Raw genomic sequence first — 17,787 nt, 5'->3', positions numbered from 1 at the left:
TTATGTGTTCCAAGTACTCCAGTGTCACATACAACAGTTCTGATTATTTCCATATTTGTCATATACTGCCAAAAGTCTTAAAGCCCAGTTCAAAACAGGAAAGCTGTTATGTCTCTGGATATGCTTGGAGAGCTCTCGCCTAGAAACGTGTTTTACGTCCTGGTGCAGCACAAGTAAAGAACATTTATATTTAGATGTGTGTCTAACCTAACAAGTAGTGCAGGAAACTGCCTTTATGGCTTTCTCTCAGGCTTCTGCCAGGTCAGTGCAAGTTTAAGATTATTCTTGGACTGTCTCTGCAACAGTTTGTGTTCTTTTCTGAGTCACAATGTGAAAATTAGAAGTAAGGAGATAACTCTGTAACCTCCCCAGTTCTGATGAATTCTGTCCATGAACTAGACTGTTACTAGTAAAGAGTAGTTTGAGATTGGAAAGCCATTAATGGTCACAGAAAATTGTCATGTAAATATTTGATTCTTTTAACTGTCCTTCACGTGGAAAGCAGCAGCCTGTGCTAGTTGTTCCTTTGTTCATCACTTGGAGTTGTGCAGTGAGGTTGCAAAGTTTGACACGATGATTTTTTTCTTGTTTCTACTCAGATTCTATTTTGCACATGTCTCTTCCTGGGCATCAAAAAACTAGTAGAGTTTTTTGTCAGTCAGGTAGTGATTATGCTTGCCTGGGAGTGGAATCTGTCAAGATTGCTTTGCATGCTCGCTCTTCCTAAGGGGAAAGTCAACTTCCCCTTAAAGCCCTCTGGAAGGAATTCAAGCAGCTGAGGTTTGGTGGTGAATGTTCTGGAGTGCCCAAAGTCAGAACTGAGGATGGAGTGCAATGCTACCCCACATCTCACTGCATTTCTGAAGCTCCACTTGCTCACTCCTAAAGTGGCTAACTTAGTATTTCAAGAAATAAAATGAAAATTTTCAAAGTGATACAACTTTAGAAATAAAGGGAGGGGAAGTCAAGCCTGAGTACCTCTGTGTGAGAACGAAATACAGGGGGCAGCTTTTCTACCTTTTTTTGTGCCTTCCTCCAGCAGTGACAGGCTGGGCATCTCACAGTTTGTTCCCTTTGCCCTCCCCCCTGGAACAAAGAGCTGAAGGACAATTCCTTGGGACTACAGGCTCTGTTCTTCACAATAAAGCAGGATTTGCTATGCATGACTGAAGAAATGATGCATGTAGTTAGTTTTCATGGGTTTCTTTTGTAACCCACAGGATACAGTAAAACAAAGATGAACCTTTAAAACATTGACTTTGCTTAATCATATTTTATTGCTGAATCTATAATCCTAGAGCCTCATGTACAAAAATGTCACAGTTTCCAGAACAATACATTTGTGCTCAGCAAAAGTCCAGATGATTTGGAGAATCCAAACTGCACTGACACATCCCTCTCCCTTTCCTTTTTAGAGGGTTGAGTGGGTTTGGTACCCAAATTCTTAACACACTTTTGTGCATTACTGCAAATACCCATTGTATGTTTGACTAATATTTCCAGGAGGCTGTTCCTAGATATCAGCTCCACTAAATACCATTTGTGTTTGGAATATTCAGGTGTCTGCAGTTGGTTGTCATTGTCCCTTTTTTGAACTTGACTATTTGGAAGAATGGAAATAAAACCCAGTGTTTGGGCCTAGAGAAGCAACATAATCCTACATAAATATTACATAGATGTGGCTCCTTTCACATCTGCTTATAGGAATATTTTTATGTAATAGGAGGGTTTTGAAATAATTAAGCAGTTATGGGTTTGCATTGGGCAATGTTTAATCACACAAATCTCAGATTTTACATATGTTACCTTGATTAGTCTCTGGGGCTCATGAGCTAGACTTGGAGTGGCAGGGTCTGAGACAAAACCCCAAACCAGCCCCTTGCCTGTTTGTACAAAGGCACTTTTCCAAGCCCAAGGGTTTAAGTTGCTGAGGCTGTTCAGTGCAGCTCCTTCACATTGTCCCTCTGGGATTTTATGCACCCTACATTTAAGAAAGAAGCTGTAGATGATTTAAATTCCAATAGGGAGGGCTAGACCTTTAGTTAAGACTTGTGTAACTTTTTGTGTTTAAGCCTTTTTGCTTTGCCATGACAGAATGTATTAAACTGAACAAAAACCTGGCTTAAGAAAACTCTACAGGCACTGGGCTCTCCAGTGGTGACATGTCTGTTGGCATTAAACAGGGAGCCTTTGTGAGGGACTGGCTGTCATTCTAAATCCCAGCAGCTATTCTGTGAGTAGGAAGGATTTCCTGCTAAAACATTAGTGTTTAACTTGATATTTGAGGGCAGAAAGGTACCCTGGGTGCTTTCACACTGTGATCAAGGGACAGAGGCATGGGAGGACAGATGGTGAAAATGGAAAACACTGAAGTGAGCAGTGCTCAGGGGTTAACCAAGCCTAAATGCGAAATTGTCTTTTTCTTTAGATGCCCATTCATTAACAGCAATAAATAATTTCAAAAGGATGAATGAATGCAGAGTTGTTACTGTGGTGGCCTCCACACCCCCCAGCTATTTACCAGTGCCATGATATAAGGGCAGCTGTGTTTCCATCTGTGCTGAAAGGTGCTGCATCCAGTGAGCCATGCCCAGCTCCTGTTCGACTCTAACTGCTGCCTGGGCTGGTTCAGTGCAGAAATCTGGGTCCAGATTCAGCTTGATGTCACTGTGTGCAGTAACTGCTCTGGAAAAGGTGTGAGTTAGCAGGGGAAATGCATTGTGTTGTATTAGTCTGGTCAGGTATGAAAGGAGAGCTGGCTGAAAATGGACATCATGGGTCCAGAACTTGCTCTCTTCCCAGTGCAACACTTCTGGAGGCCATGGGAAGTTTCTTGGGACAGACAGACATTAGCAGTAGGTGACTAATGTTTTCCAGTTCAGTTAAATCCAAGACACTGTAATGTTGGCCTGGCATAGTCCATCAGAAATAGAAGCAATTGTGAACTTCCTTCTGAAAGAGCTGATAAATTCTTTGTTGGATTTACCACAGATTTATTCTACTACTTAAACTTTGCGTGACGTGAAGTATTTGCTTCACAAAGTGGAATTCTTGTTCTGTGGCTGCTTCACAGTATTTAGCTGTTAACTCAAAGGAATGCAGCTAGACAGGGAGAAAGTTTTATGTCCTCTGGAAATACTTGTATTTCTAGAGCCTGCATGTTCTGTCTAATTATCTTCTATTTCAGCCAAAGCTTTAGGACTCAAAGGCCGAAAAGGAAAAGGAACACTTCTTACTGTTTTGCGTGTTTCCTGTTTTCTGGCATGCATGTAATTTTAGATCCCAGCATCTCTGCTAAAGGATGCTGCTGTCTTGGTGTATTCTACGTAACACTTGCCTTGGGTGGAAACAATGCCAGAGAGCTGCAGACTTAATTAGTCTGCTTTGGTGCCTCCTAGAACAGAATTGGAGAGTCTTTGGTAAAGAAAAAATACATATTCATGCATGACCATCCACAGAACCAACTAAAAAGTCATTGAAGACTGGGCCAGCAAGTATTTGCAGTTCCCATTCACAAATCTGCCTGCTCAGAACGAGGTGGGCTAAGTTGGGAACGTCTGCCCAGCAGGAAGGAACAAAAGCTTTATTCAACCAGCCGTGTCTGCTGGAATGTACCAGGACAGCCCGTCAGGCATCCATGTCCTGTGGGCTTTCATCATCTCTTCTGGCCCTTTTTCTAGGATTTTCAGTTCATAAAAAGAGCGGGAAGGATGGAAGTGGTGCAGTGCAATAGCTGCATAGGGATTGTTTATGTACTTATTTGTAATACACAAATAGCAGTGACTGTGTGACCTCCTGGCCTGAGACAGCTGGTGGCACAGGGGTGAAGTCTGGTACAGCAAGTCTGGGGTGGCTTCAGTCTTAACAGTGATGAAGGCAAGCATGGGTATTTAGTGTGCTGAAGAATGAGTCCACAGGCACCTTGTATTTCCTGCACAACCACTGAGAGTCCTTGGGGTTTTTCCATGGATGTATTTGCTTCTGCTGTGTGGATTTGGAATAGAGTCTTTCCATTCACTCCTGGTTCTTTTGCCTTGAGATCACATTAGGGGTTTCTTGCATCCTTAGTTTGTGATTTTACCCTGGTTTCAGCCTGGATAAAACTGATTTCTTCTCAGTAGCTGTTACAGTGCGGTGGTTTGGATTTGGGATGCAAATGGTGTCAGTACTGGGATCAAGAAGTGCAGTTTATTTACCACAGTAATAAAACTTCGAGTAGAGACTGTCTGAACATACCCAGGGGTGGATTTTTTTCATCCTCAGACCAAGTATAACAATGTAGGAAATGCCCATTTTAGACAAAAATGGGTATTTTCATTTTACCTTGAAAATCTTCTCTCCATACTGTATTTCCAGTCCTTTTGTGTCTTATTTCCTTGCTAAATAATAACTACTGGGTTCTCTGAGGTTACTCCACGTGTTCAAAGCAGGAGAAATAATAAACTGTGTGGTCATTTGCCACTGATGGGTTTTATTTTCAAACAAAAAGATACGGCATTGCTTTAAAACTAATATCACTTCTAAGCAGTGTTTTAAGCCAGCTTAATCGAGGTTCATATTAATGTAGCAATTACAGGTTTGCTTGAAAGCAGCAGAGCTGGAGGTGCTGCTCAGGTGCTGCCAGGCTGTTTACCTGTCACTAGACAGCCTTTCCCCTTTGTCATTAACTGAGGTTTTGTGTTCAGTCCCAGGCTGGAGCGGTAGATGGGAGCCCAGGGCCTGCTGGGATGGGGTTTTACACTTGTGCTGTCCTTTTGCCCTTCCCCTGAACTCTTTTCATTTCAGTCATGAGCAAACAGTCAGTGCCTGAACTAACAACCCCGCAATCCTCCAAAGCACGCTCCTTACAGTACCAAACAAAGGGAGGCCCGCGTGGGCCGGCCCAGGCCAAGGAATGCAGCTTCGGGGTTCTGCTCCATAAATTTAACCAGCACGACAAAAAGGAGATAATATGAGCCTTCGTGATGATCTGAAAGGGGGAGGTTTGTGTCCCATTGATTGCGGTCTGGCGCAGCGCCAGCCCCGAGCCTGACCGACAGTTGAACCATATCGTTAAGGCGTGTAATACAGCTCGAGTCTTGTACAGCAGCCAATGAGTACATATCCAGAGGGCAAAAGTTTATAAAGAGTCGAGGCTGTCCTGTTTAACCCTCTCACACTGCCTGTAATATACACTGCTGCCATTCACAAATAGGCGCTTTGCTGGTAAAATGTAAACCTTCGACTTTCCGCGCTTGGAAAAACGTACATGTGTGTCTGATTTCTAACGTGCAGCAGATTTATAAAGTGATCGTGGAAAAATATGGAAAATGGATCTATTTTTTTTAACCAAAAGAAAAAAAAAATCCAACCTACTTTTTTTTCAGCGCTACTTCATCCATAGTTACTTTTTTGTTCAGAGATGTCTTCTGGGTTGTTCTGCAAACTCTTTCATACAGATGGAGCTATTTATTGCCTTGATGTCACCTCATTTAGCATGTGGCTGGTATTTTTATAGATAATTTTTTCACCTAATGTTGCTGTTAACATGTGGAATGCTCTTTATCAGTTCTGTAAGTACAGCCAGTTGATCTGAATTGTTCTTGCAACTGTGAACTTTAAAAATCAAAACAAACCTCGTGAGTAGCTTTTTGTTGGGTGAGGTTTGTGCAAGAGCACTTTGCTGTGCCTGTTGCAGCCCCAGTTGTAGTCACTGAGAAGTATGAAAGGAGGGTCTGAAAGAGAAGAAACATCCAGTCATTAGAGCTGATTGACACAGTCCCTCATGCACAGCCAGAGTCACTGTCCTGATGCTGGGCAGAGCCCCTGCTTTTTCTTTTTCCCAAAGTAGATTTGCTTTCCCAGAAAGGCAGGAATACAACATGGAAGAATTCCTGTTAGATTGAAGTATTTTACATTTGAAATAAAGTGACTGTATTTGCATTTAGTCCAGCTGGGTGTTGCTTGACCAGCACTGATAGCACCATTATAAACGACTCCCCATCCCTGACAGTGTCCAAGGCCAGTTTGGACTGGACTTGGAGCAGCCTGGGATAGTGGGAGGTGTCCCTTCCCACGGCAGGGGTGGAACAGCTTTAAGGTGCCTTCCAACACAAGCCAATCTGGGATTCCATGGGCACAGACATAAGAGCAATACTCCATCCAACTGGCAGCAGGCTGCATATAATATTTTAAACCCTTTCACAGTGCCCTGAGGCTGAGCAGTGCTGTGGCCCTGAGCACTCTGGTTTCACTAAGGCATGTTCAGCTCCTGTTCTCAGACAGGTGTTTGCAGGAAATCCCTGATAAGAACCACCTTTATATCAAGTCAGAAGGTGAGTTGGGAGCATTTTCAACACATTGGTTAAACAAGAAACTTTTTAAGGTGACAACTGCAGTCGTTGTAATCAGTACAGGAGGAGTCTGGGGGAGGTTGGAACCTGGGATGTCAGTGTTATGTTTTGTCAAATTCTTCAGCTTGATGTTACCAAAGTGCTGGAGAAAGTGTGGGGTTTGCTGCAGAGGTGGCAGGTGAGTGCCAGAGGTTGATGCCCAGAGTGCAGTGGTGTCAGTGCTTTGTCTGCAGTGCAGCCTCACACACTTTACCCAGATGTTGGATTTTTAATGTGGATCTCATAATTAGGTTGTGTCTTAATTAATCTCTTCTCACTTCCTTTTGCACTTGGAGCCTGATGAGGTTGTGTACAATCATGAACCCGGGGAGTAAGTCTCAATTTTGTTTTGATCTGGTGAACAGAAGAAAAGGGAAGGGGGAGAAAAGCTCTATCTCCAAGAAACTGGCAGGAACAACCTCCATGTTAAACAGTTGCTGCTTGAGCATGCTGTTCTCTCCTAAAGGCATGTTGGGTCAGCTAAAGGTCTGCAGCATCTGAGCTGGGAGATCCCTCCAAAGAGGAGGGATTTGACTGTAAGTGGGAGGTTTTAACCCTAGGCACCATTTATTTGCATGTTTCTGCCTGAAACTAGCATTTTGGGAACACGTTTAACAAGCACAATATATTCCTTGTGTTTGCTGGAATAAACGGCACATATGAGCTTCCTCAGATCTGCAGTCAGCAGGGAGCTGTCTGGCTCGTGATTTTACACATTCTTGCATCTAACTGAGACATTCTGATGCCAAATCCAGCACTCAACTGACTGCACTGTGTGTGCATTTTAACACACCTTAGCAGCATCTGTGTTGGAAGCAGTGAGTGAATCCCGTGGAGAGCTGTGCTGCAGCTCTGGGATCAGGATCTGCCTGCTGGGAACTGCACCCCAAAGTCCAGGGAGGGAGGCAACTGCACTGACCCCTTGAAACAGAGCACCAGTAGAATCTCCAGGGAGCAGGGAATCTAGATTGCCACATGTTTTCCTGAAATTAGGCCCAAGGCAGTAAATGTTCTCAGACGCCGAGAACTGGCACATCAAAATCCTGCTGTCTCTCCCCTTCTGCTCAGTCAATTCAGGGAATATTCCTGCTCATCACATGGGCTCAGCACATGAAACAAAGTTAAGTGCATCAGTGAAGAAAGAGACATGGAAATAGCTGATTTTTAGTGCTGTGCAGAGGTGTGATGTGCACTACAGACCCCATGACAAGTGGCATACATTTATTTTCATTTGTTATCCTCCTGTTCCCAAGCTGCAGCATCCAGAGTTTGTTGCTGTGAATGGCTGAGTTCTCAGCTCACTTTTTAAGGTGTACATTGTTCAGCATTTGATTGGTTCTGGCACTCCATAGTGTGCTTTGCACAGTGTCAGTGTACTCCCATCATCCTCCTTCTGCAGTCCATGGAAATTGTGCATGGGATGGTGATCCTCATGAAAAGCTGCAGGTGCAAGTCAGTCTGGAACTCGAGTAAGTGCATCAGGTATTTTAGTTGGGTATTTTATGGTAGAAGATAAAGGTTATTCCTCCCTTAGCTTATCAGATTATGTCACTTTTAATGTCTGAAATGCACTGAAGGCTCCTCAGGCAAAGCACTCCCTGTATTTAGGAAGCAGACTTTTTCCAGAGCCAGTAACAGTTTGATTTTATTATTTCTTGAAAATACCAGCAGCTTTTCAATTGTGTCTTACATTACCTGCCATTTTCCTTTGTTTGAATTAAGGTTGTTTTATAATTATTTCAAGGGGATAAAAATGGTTCCCAGGCTGAAAGTCAGTATGCCAAGCTACAGTCCAGAGCAGGCTTTTGTCAATAAATTTTATGCAAACTTGAAAAAAAAACGAGCTTACAATGGAAACACTGAATTTGAGCTGTACCAGAACCAGCAAGTTACTGCTTAACTGGGCTGGGATAACGAGGTGCTGAGTCTGGAACACACCTTTGCTGGTGACAGTTGCTGAAGTTTTGGCAGCAGGAACTGGGTCTGGCTGAAGGAAATGATTCCTAGAGAGTTTTGGGGGAGCTCTGGGGCTGAAGGATCTCTTGGGAGGGAAGCCAAAGCCAGGAGCACCCTGGGGTGTGGCCATGGGTCAGGCAGGTACTGCAGCAGGTCAGGTCTGAGAGGAGCCTGCTCCATTTAATACTGCTTCCAGGTGCCAGAATTCCATCTTTCCCTTTTTGTGCAGAATTTGGGGTGTCCATGCTCAGGTTGTGTTTTTGAACAGATCTGTGGTCGCCAGTGCTGTTCTCTTACCCAGATGAGAAATTCCCCTGATACATATTTTGAATGAAATCCAGTGATTACTGTGCTGGTCATGGGGTTTGTCCATGTTGGTTTTTCTCAGAAGTTGCTACATTTCCTAAGGTTGTATTAGTATGAATAATTTTTCTGGGTGTGATACTGAGGAAACTGAAAGATGTAAATTTGTAAATAATTTCTAAATCATTTTTGAAGAGGGATGGTTTGTTTTAACAGACCAACGTCTGTTGATATACAAACTTTGAGGCCTTGGGAATTTTATTTTTTAATGTTTTTGTCAAGGAACTCAGGGGACATTTCAGGGGATTTTTTTAGGTCCAAGAGACCCTCAAAGATGAGTAACAATTGTTGTTCTCAAAACCTCTGTGTATTTATGCACCTCTGCAGGATTCACATCTACAGACCTGATGGGTGGGTGTACCTGATGGGGTGAACATGGAGTGAAGGGACAAGGACAGGTGATTCTGGAGAATTCTCTCTCTTGGAGCGTTTTCTCAACCTAAGTCAATAATTATCCCCACTAATACCTGACTGCTTCCTTCTTCGGGTTGGTGATATGTTTGATTACAAAACTCCTGGTTTAAAACTGGCCAGCTGGACTCTGAGCTGCTCAGCAAACCCAAACCAGTTAACCCCACACAATTCCAGTGTGCAGTAGCTGCAGTGAGAGCTCCAGAGCTCAGCTCAGAGCAGAGCAGGGCTGCAGGGTTTGTCTCCAGCTCCCTTTGTGCTCCATGCAGCAGCACCATTCCCTGCTGTGCTGGGCAGACGTGAGGGCATTCCTGCCTTGTATTGCCTTTGTGTGCTTATTAAAAAGGAATCAGCAGATCTGCTGAGTGCCTGGCTAATGGAACCCAGATGTGGGCACTGCTGCCTGCTCTGCTTGACAAATCTGCAGCTTTTGGGATTTCACCAGGCTTGCTTATTATTTACAGGACGTAACTTGAGACAGTAGAACAAATTTTTAGATTAAAAAAAATTCAAGCGGTGTGGAATGTTTTTAGCTGTGCAGACCAAACAGAGCAGTTTGCCAAGGGGGTGACAGACTAAATCAATGCAGTTTAGGTCCAGCACAAGTGGCACTGGGTTGGAGAGCTGCTGGCCTTGTCACCAAGCTGGGAATGATCTGTTATCACCAGGGCCAGTGTCTGAGTGTGGAGGGCAGAGTGAGCACTGAACTTGTACTCTGAAATGCTTATTCCATTTAAAAACAAAACTGAAACACAAAACCTTAGTTCAGAAATTGCCAAACCTTCAGAAATCCAGGTTGTGGTGCCTAGTGCCTTTGTGGTACTGGTGCTTTTTCTCTGACCTGCTTTGAGCCAGACATTAGAAACCAGTAGGTATAACTATAGTTCCCTGGAGGTAGAGTGTATATGGGATTTCAAGGCCCTGTTCTATCCCCATTTTTAGGGCAGTCTTGCTTGCAGTGCTTCAGATCCCTGAAGGTACTACAGAACATTGGAGAGGCTGGCAGAGGGGAATGTTTGAAGGATGGGTCATGTCAAACCCACTGCAGGGTGCAGCTGCTCTGTCCCAGTTATCCAACCTTCCTGAATGCAGGATGGAAAGTGTCTCAGCAAAACATTATTGATTGGCCACTGTTAATTAAAACTCACCTTCAGGCTGCAGACAGTCACCTTTTGAACTTGTCAACAGGTGCCATAGAGAGGTTTAATAGCCAGCTTCTTGGATTAGAGATCTTTTGCCATTTTCCTGCTTTTGGAAGTTAGGAAGTAGGACAAGCAGCAAGATGTGAATTACACTGGTTGGAATTCTTAAATTTCTTTGGAACTTTGTCTCAACATTTTGCATTCATGGAGACAAACACTTTTGTTTACTACTTTTTAAGAGTCTAGTAGGTAAAAAAAGGCACATGTTTGTTCACCCATTACACAGGTTTAGAAAGACAAAAATGCTGTACCTGGTGCAGGTGAATTCTGCTTATATCTAAGGAATTTAAGGGGCAGGAGAGGTGACTTGCTCCAGAGCCACAGTACTTAATAGCACAGCTCTAGCCATTGCATTCAGGGTCATCAAAAACTTGAAGGAAAACACATTTTAAAAGGGTGCCCAGGCTTCAGGTGAGGGGGAAAGGTGTCAAGGAAATGAGGCTATAGAGAAAACATCTGCAGAACGCAGAGCCCAGAAGGTGAGTGCTCTGTGCTGGTGCTGGACAGCTTCAGAAGCAGAGGTGATGCTCCGTGGGACCTTCCTCCTGTGTCTGGATCAGAAAGGCTGGAGTTCCTTGTGCAGGGTTTTTACAGTCAGGATGGGAAGGGAGAGCACTAATCCAAAATGGTGACTTGGCTGGGAAATTTGTAACAGCAGTAGCCTGGAAGAGCTGTGAAATAGCATGGAGCAGCCCCAGAGTGATGCTGCTGGGAAGGGACAGGGAATGAAGCAGGGCTCGGCAGCCTGGAACACAATTCTTCAGGGGCAGGGCGTTCCAGGAGCTTGAAGGAATTCAGAGTATTATTTTTTAACAAAATTCTGCTAAGGGAGGAACCGAGCCTGCAGTTCTGCAGAGCTGTGGCCAGAATCAACCTCTGATGGCTGTCAGCCCACACGTGTGTGTCTTTGTTATTGGCATTTCAATAGACACACAGAAGGGTAAAGTATGTTAAACCCTGCTACAGGGACCCTAATTAATGAGCATTTTCTCTTGTCTTAATTTAACTGCATGTTGCTGTTTCTATAACTATAGAGTTTGCAATCTCCTGCACTGTCCATCAGTGAGAGCTCTCTCTAGGTTTTTGCACTCTTATTTTCTATAGAGCACTGAGAAGAATCAGTCAAAGCAGTAAAACTGCTGATAAATACATTCCCAGATCTTCAGAGAGTATACTCTGCTTAGGTCAGTTATTCCTACTACTTTAGCTACTTGCCCCTTCATTGCTGACAAAATTATTCTGTTTTTATTACTGTATGGTTCTGTGTCTCATACAAATATATGAGTAGACACCACGCCTTCCAGAGCCAAGGCTTACAGGATCTACATGCCATGTTTGTGAAGACCTGGGATTCCTGAAGGCTTTGTCACATCTCCTATCCCAAAATGACCAGAACTGTGTGCTGCAGGTGTCAGGGGAAGGAAGGGCTGCACCAGCTGACCTCTGTGTGTCTCTTGCAGGACCCAGGCGGAGCGAGTGCGAAAACCCCGGTGCTGCAGGGGACCCCAGGGGCTCCTTCCCCGCTACGTGGAGAGCCAGGCAGAGGGCCAGGAGCAGCTCTTTAAACTCACAGACAACATCCAGGACGAGTTGTGAGTACACAGCCACTTACATAGCTACTCTTGAGTTGTTCTGTTTGCTGCTGTCGTGTCTTCGTGTCTCAAACTGCTTCACACACAGGCACATGGTCTCCTGGGCTCCTCACAACAAGGACATGGAGGGAGGAAGTCCAGGAAAGGAAATAGAGCTGGGGAGGGGTCTGGAGCACCAGGAGGGGCTGAGGGAGCTGGGGGACTCAGCCTGGAGCAAAGGAGGCTCAGGGGGACCTTGTGGCTCTGCACATCTCCTGACAGGAGGGTGCAGCCAGGGTGGGTTGGGCTCTTCTCCCGGGGAACAGGGACAGGAGGAGAGGAAATGGCCTCAAGTTGCACCAGGGGAGGTTTAGGTTGGATGTTGGGATAAATTTATTCCTGGAGAGTCACAAAGCCCTGGCACAGCTGCCTGGGGCAGTGGTGGAGTCCCCATGCCTGGAGGGATTTAAAAGCCATGTGGATGTGGCACCTGGGGACATGTGTCAGTGGTGGCCTGGGCAGTGCTGGGAGAACACTTGGATTTGATGGCCTCAGAGGGCTTTTCCAACCCCAAATACTCTGTGATTCTACAGGGGATGTCAGTGTGTTGGTTGGGGTCTAAAGGCAGAATTCATCACTTGCCCAATCTCCAGCACAGCTGCTGATCAGCTGTGTCAGTCCATAGTGTCACATGCTGTGTCTGTCACCCATCAGGGCATCTGCCAAGGCACAGGGTGGGAATTGCTGCTGCTGGAGCTGGCAGAGGGAGGTTCAGGTTCAACGGGGTCACTGGGCAGGCTCTCTGTGCCACTCCAGGTTCTGCCTGAGGAAGAGTTTGTGGCCCTGTGAGGTCACACTCAGTGTATCCTGTTTCCCTCTCCTCTCAGGATCTTTGTCCCTATTCAGCCTGGCTCTTGAGCAGGGAGACTGGAAAGAGCAATTTGTGACCAAAAAAAGCCAGCAGTGTAGCCCATAGCAGAGCAGTGGCCTTTGTCATCAAGTCACACTGTTCATTCACTGTGACTCTCACCATTAGGAACATCATTCAACAGGAACACAGTGTTTCTTGTCATGGAAAATAAGTACAAAATTATGCCTCTGACTTTTATCCTAGTATCATAATCAGAAACACATTTAAAGACCTGATTATTTGCATATTTTCCTTCAGAGTTAAATCCATAAAAGGGGGTTTAATACCTTGCTCTACTGTTCTAACTAAATGTTTCCACATTTTTTTCCAGTTAGGCTCTCTGTTTCACTTCTGGAAAATATTGTGTAATTACTTCCTGATGTTGTTAAAAAACCCACAAATTCTCCAGAGATCTGGTTGCTTCTACTTTGTTCTACTGGATCATGTTTCATTTAATTTTTCGTTTTATTAATTTGAGATATTTTTAATAGTGTAGATGTGTGGGTTTAAAAAAAAAAAAAGTTATATCTTGCAATAGTGTCTGAAAAGGTTAAAAATACCCATTTTAAGAACTAGACACCGAGAGGAAAGTAACAGTTGGCAAGAGCAAAGGTAATGATGCATGACTCAAACTTAGAACAAAATGTAGAGCCTGAACTACAAATTAGCTAATGTTTCTGGGCTTCTCCATTAACTCGCTGACCTCTGTTTCCATTCCTCTCAATATATACATGCCACCAGTAAAAGTCCTGGTAAGGAGAAGTAGATGCATCATGTGTTGTTCTCACAGAGCAAATCCAAGCCATGGTCAGTGCCCAGTGCTGTCCCTGGACCTGAGAGAGCTGGCAGTGCCCTGCTGCTCCCTGGGGATGTCCTGGTGTCCCTGGTGGCATTGTGACCCCAGCAGACCCAGGGCCTCCCTCAAACCCTCCTGTTTGATGTGCTGTCCAGGGCACCAGGCTGTTCTCCTGCAGCTGTACTGCTGCTCCGGGTTTAAATTAAGTTTTCTGTGACACTCCATAAAAAACGTCACTCTGCATCCTATTTAACTAATTTCAAAGGCACAGCCTTACCCTGAAGTGTTTGAACTCTGATGGAAAACTGCAGGGCAGCTGCTGCTTTCCGGATCTCTGTTAATGTTGTCTTTCACCTGGGTTCCTGTAGGCTGAAATTCACTTTTCTTCCAGTTGTTTCACTTAAAGGAACACAGTTCATTTATCCCGTGCTGGAGCTTCATCCAGGGTTAGAGCTGGGCAAAGTGCATTGCAGGTCCTTTTTAATGAGGCTGGTTGTGCTCCTCTCAGCTCTGACAGGACAGAGTGGGGTGGATTGCTGTGTGCAGTGTGAGGGGAGCAGGGCAAGGACACTGCAGGGAGGGAAAGGCAAGTTGAGTGCACAGCAGTGCCTTTGAAAGGACTGGGAATGCAGAATTTCTGCAGTTGTCCTTTTATACCACAGAAAGAAACCATGGCCTGACCTCTTGCCATATTATGGACTATTAACATCCCTTTTATAGCTCTGGGGTTATTTGGCTGCAGCTCAGAGTAGTCTGTGCACAGTGTTATTGAACTGGTAGAGCCAGGGGTGGGTTTGGAGATGGAGAACTTCCCTGTCTACCAGACACTGAGTAGTGACAAAGGTCACTGATTTCTAAGGCAGTGGAGGATTCTGCTGTGTGTGAGGACAGCAGGCAGGTTTAATGAGCTTTTTTTGTGGCTCACAGGGCAGCAACTGGCAACTGCCTGGCAGCAGGAGAATCCTCCTTGTCCAGATGCACGTCAGCCATGGGGGCTCTTGGCAGAGCTTTATTACTCTATTTAGCACTGCTCTATTACTCTAGGCAGCTATGATTTCACATGCAAGTTGCTGAATTTTTCAGCATTTAAAAAGCCCCATTAATGAGGTTCATTTCAGTAGTAAATCAGAAGTGGGGGAGAAGCATTTGTGTGTTCAACATCCATTTCACTTTTGCACCTTACAGTTACTCTTTTACACACCAGCCTTTTCAGCCATCATAACTCTCAATATTCCTAACTCACTCTTCTCTCCCTCTTCCTATTCATCACTCAGCCTAATCTCCCTGGGGAAACCTGCTTGCTGCTTAACCTCTCACCCTGTGTTAAACAGCTAATTTCTCTTTTCTGCTACTGATCCCAGCAGCAGGTTCAACTTGTTTTTGGTTGTGAAGGCAGGGAGGTGTGGGGAGCAGGGCAGCACAGGAGGGTTACAGGACAATGCTCTTGTCAGAAATGTCTGCAAACCTCTCATTTACCAACTCTGAAAATCAAGTTAGTTGCAATTCAGCTTCAGCATTAGGACTTGCAGTGCTGCAGAGCAAGGAAATTGCTGTTCTTAAGCCTTGTCAGAGGACGTTTTTATGTGTCCCTGTCATGCCCAAAGCTGGTGGCCAGGCAGGCAGCACTAATATTTGATTTACAGCATGATCTTTTTATAACTAGGTGAAAGGGTCCTTCATCAGCTCCATTTCTAAACTGTTTAAATTAAATACAGATGAACTGTAGATGTTGTGCTACTGCATTTTCTGACAGACTTCTGAAGGTCACACAACAGGTGAAGACAGTGGTTAATCTGCTACTTTTAGCTTTAGGCTAATAATGTTTCCACCTCTGTTGCAGCTTCATCGCAGTGGAGAACATCGACAGCTACTGTGTGCTCATCTCCTCCAAGGCTGTGTATTTCCTGAAGAGTGGGGACTGCACAGACAGGGATTCCATATTCCTGGAGGTCAGGTATGATGACCTGTACCACTGCCTGGTGTCCAAGGACCACGGGAATGTGTACATCCAGCTCACCAAGAAGGCTGTGAACACGAGCAGTGGTGTGGCCATGCCAGGCCCTTCCCAGCAGCGGCCCATGGTGAGACTTGGCACCCCTTTCCCCTTGTGCTCCATCAAAACCAAAGTGTTCTAGTCACAGGCTTTGTTCTGTCAGCTCTAAAAACACCTCTGCCCAGCTTTCAGTGAGTGTAGATGTTGCTCCCTCAACTCCTGAGAAACCTGAAGAAAGGAAAACCCTAAAATATTCCTGTGGGCAGGGAAGTAACAGGAAGAAATGTGTTTACCTGTGAAAGGCTTTTAACTTGACCACATAAATGGAACTTGGGTACTTTGCTGTGTGTTTAATCTTCTCCTACAAGGAGTATTTTTGACTGTGAGGTCTGTAACACTGGAAGCACTGTTGATGTTCTGTGCCATGGCAGTAGTTGCTGCTCTGCAGGCCCAGTTACAAGCTCACCCCTGACCCAAGTCAGTCCACATTCCAAACAGAGCAGCCAGAGAAAAGGTGGGAGGGGAGGCAAAGTAACCTCAGATATGGCACAGTGTTCTTCCTCTCACCCTTGAGTATCTCTGTGTGCACCTGGTGCTCCTTCATGCTTCTCCTTGCTCCAGCCTCACTGCTGAGAGGGAAACTCCACTGAAACCTTCCTGTCCCTTACCTCAAACCTAAAATCTATTGTGCTTTAGCTGACAGCAGGAGCACATTAAGAAAAATTCCCTTTCTTTCTTCAGGTGAAAGTGAAATCAGAAGCTCTGGCAGTAAAGCTGTCCCAAGAAATCAACTATGCAAAGAGCCTTTACTATGAGCAGCAGCTGATGCTGAGACTCAGTGAAAATCAAGAACAACTCGAGCTGGACTCTTGAAAATCCACTTCCTCACTGCCAGAGAGAGCTGCAAGCACCAGGCTGGAGCCACAATTGTGTGACTAGAGAAGGAAAAAAATATAATTTTAGTATTTAGAGAAAACAAAAGAGGTGGCTTTTCTTTTTTAAGCACTAGTTGTATACCAGAGGTGTAGCTGACACAGCTTTGGGTCTGGGAGAAGCCCTGTATTTTGCTAACATGTATATATGTACAAGTGTCCATGTAAATACGACGGGCAGAGGGTGTTGGTATAAATATGAGTCTGTTTACTGTGTAAAGAAATTAAAGGAGCTCTACTGAGTCGTACTGCACTACCTGACACCAACCCTTCTCTCTGTGTCTTTTCTTTTTTTTCCTAGAGAAAACTGATTTTCACAGTGCAGGAATGTAGATAAACCTTTAAAAAATAAAATTAGGAATTAATTTGAGCTGTTGGAGCACAGGTGTGCTGTGGTTTGGAGCTTGAACACCATGATTAGGGTGATTAATTAACACTGTGATTAGGGGGCATTTTTAGTGGGCTTTTTGTTGTTTTTTCTTAACTCACTAATACAGGTAAATACAGGAAACTTGGTCTTCCACTGAAATGTCAGCCTCTCTTTGAACAAAAACTTGCATTTTGGTAAACAGTACAGGGAGGATTCAGTTTTACATTCAGTGTGCATCTCAAGGCCTGTTTCTGACTCGTTTCTGCAGGAGTTGCAGAAGCACCCTTCCCTCCCTGTGCTCCTGACACTCCCAGCAGCTCAGTGTGATGATCCCTCGAGCAGCTCCACTCCCAAGGGCTGTTTTCCAAAGCACTGCACTGTTTACATTTTTGTGGGGAGAAGCTAAGTGGCTAAATGGGCCCCATCTCAAACCAGAGCAATAATCAGACATTTCCCAGTGACAGGGACCTTTTGATCTCTTTGCTATCTCATTTCCTAGACTGCATGATGCTTTTCAACATTTATCTATTTTCAGTAAAATACTTTGTAAGGTCTTAGCCCAGCTATATATATATATTAACTTCTTTTTCTCTCTAAAGCACATTTTAGGATGAACCTGCTTCCCCCAGTGCACAACACACTGGGCTGACAATTCAGCCCTTGCTCTGCTTTTCTCCTCAGAGGAACTCTGCCTTGATTTGCTGCTCACAATGATTTCACCTCTGGCACCTCACACTGCAAAAGCAGTTTCAGTGAATACACTCTCTTTAGATTACAGGTTGCTGCACAGATATTTAAAAAAAAAAAACAGCAAAGCAAAATCAAAACACATTTTAATTAAAGGCTGCTCAAAATCCACTTACACAAGTTTTCTTCTGACAAAGAATAACACTCTGTATGCCTGTGCTTCTG

At 44.6% G+C, this 17,787-nt stretch overlaps 1 protein-coding gene across 5 annotated transcripts in view; it reads left to right on the top strand.

Moving 5' to 3' along the window:
- Positions 1-16,772, top strand: part of VPS13D (vacuolar protein sorting 13 homolog D) — a 92,387-nt gene extending 75,615 nt beyond the window's left edge. For all 5 annotated transcript variants that reach the window (XM_085080013.1, XM_085080015.1, XM_085080012.1 and 2 more), the window contains 3 exons: positions 11,764-11,895; positions 15,421-15,661; positions 16,315-16,772. In XM_085080013.1, coding sequence (XP_084936139.1) covers positions 11,764-11,895; positions 15,421-15,661; positions 16,315-16,446 — 505 coding nt within the window. In that variant the 3' untranslated portion in view covers positions 16,447-16,772. The remainder of the gene's footprint in view (positions 1-11,763; positions 11,896-15,420; positions 15,662-16,314) is intronic.
- Positions 16,773-17,787: the final 1,015 nt, after the last annotated feature.

The sequence above is a fragment of the Lichenostomus cassidix genome, chromosome 21 (assembly GCF_008360975.1).
Source record: "Lichenostomus cassidix isolate B80296 chromosome 21, HeHo_3.0, whole genome shotgun sequence".
Taxonomy (NCBI): domain Eukaryota; kingdom Metazoa; phylum Chordata; class Aves; order Passeriformes; family Meliphagidae; genus Lichenostomus; species Lichenostomus cassidix.
The sequence above is the reverse complement of the archived record's forward strand: the minus strand, read 5'-3'. Positions and strand labels throughout refer to the sequence as shown.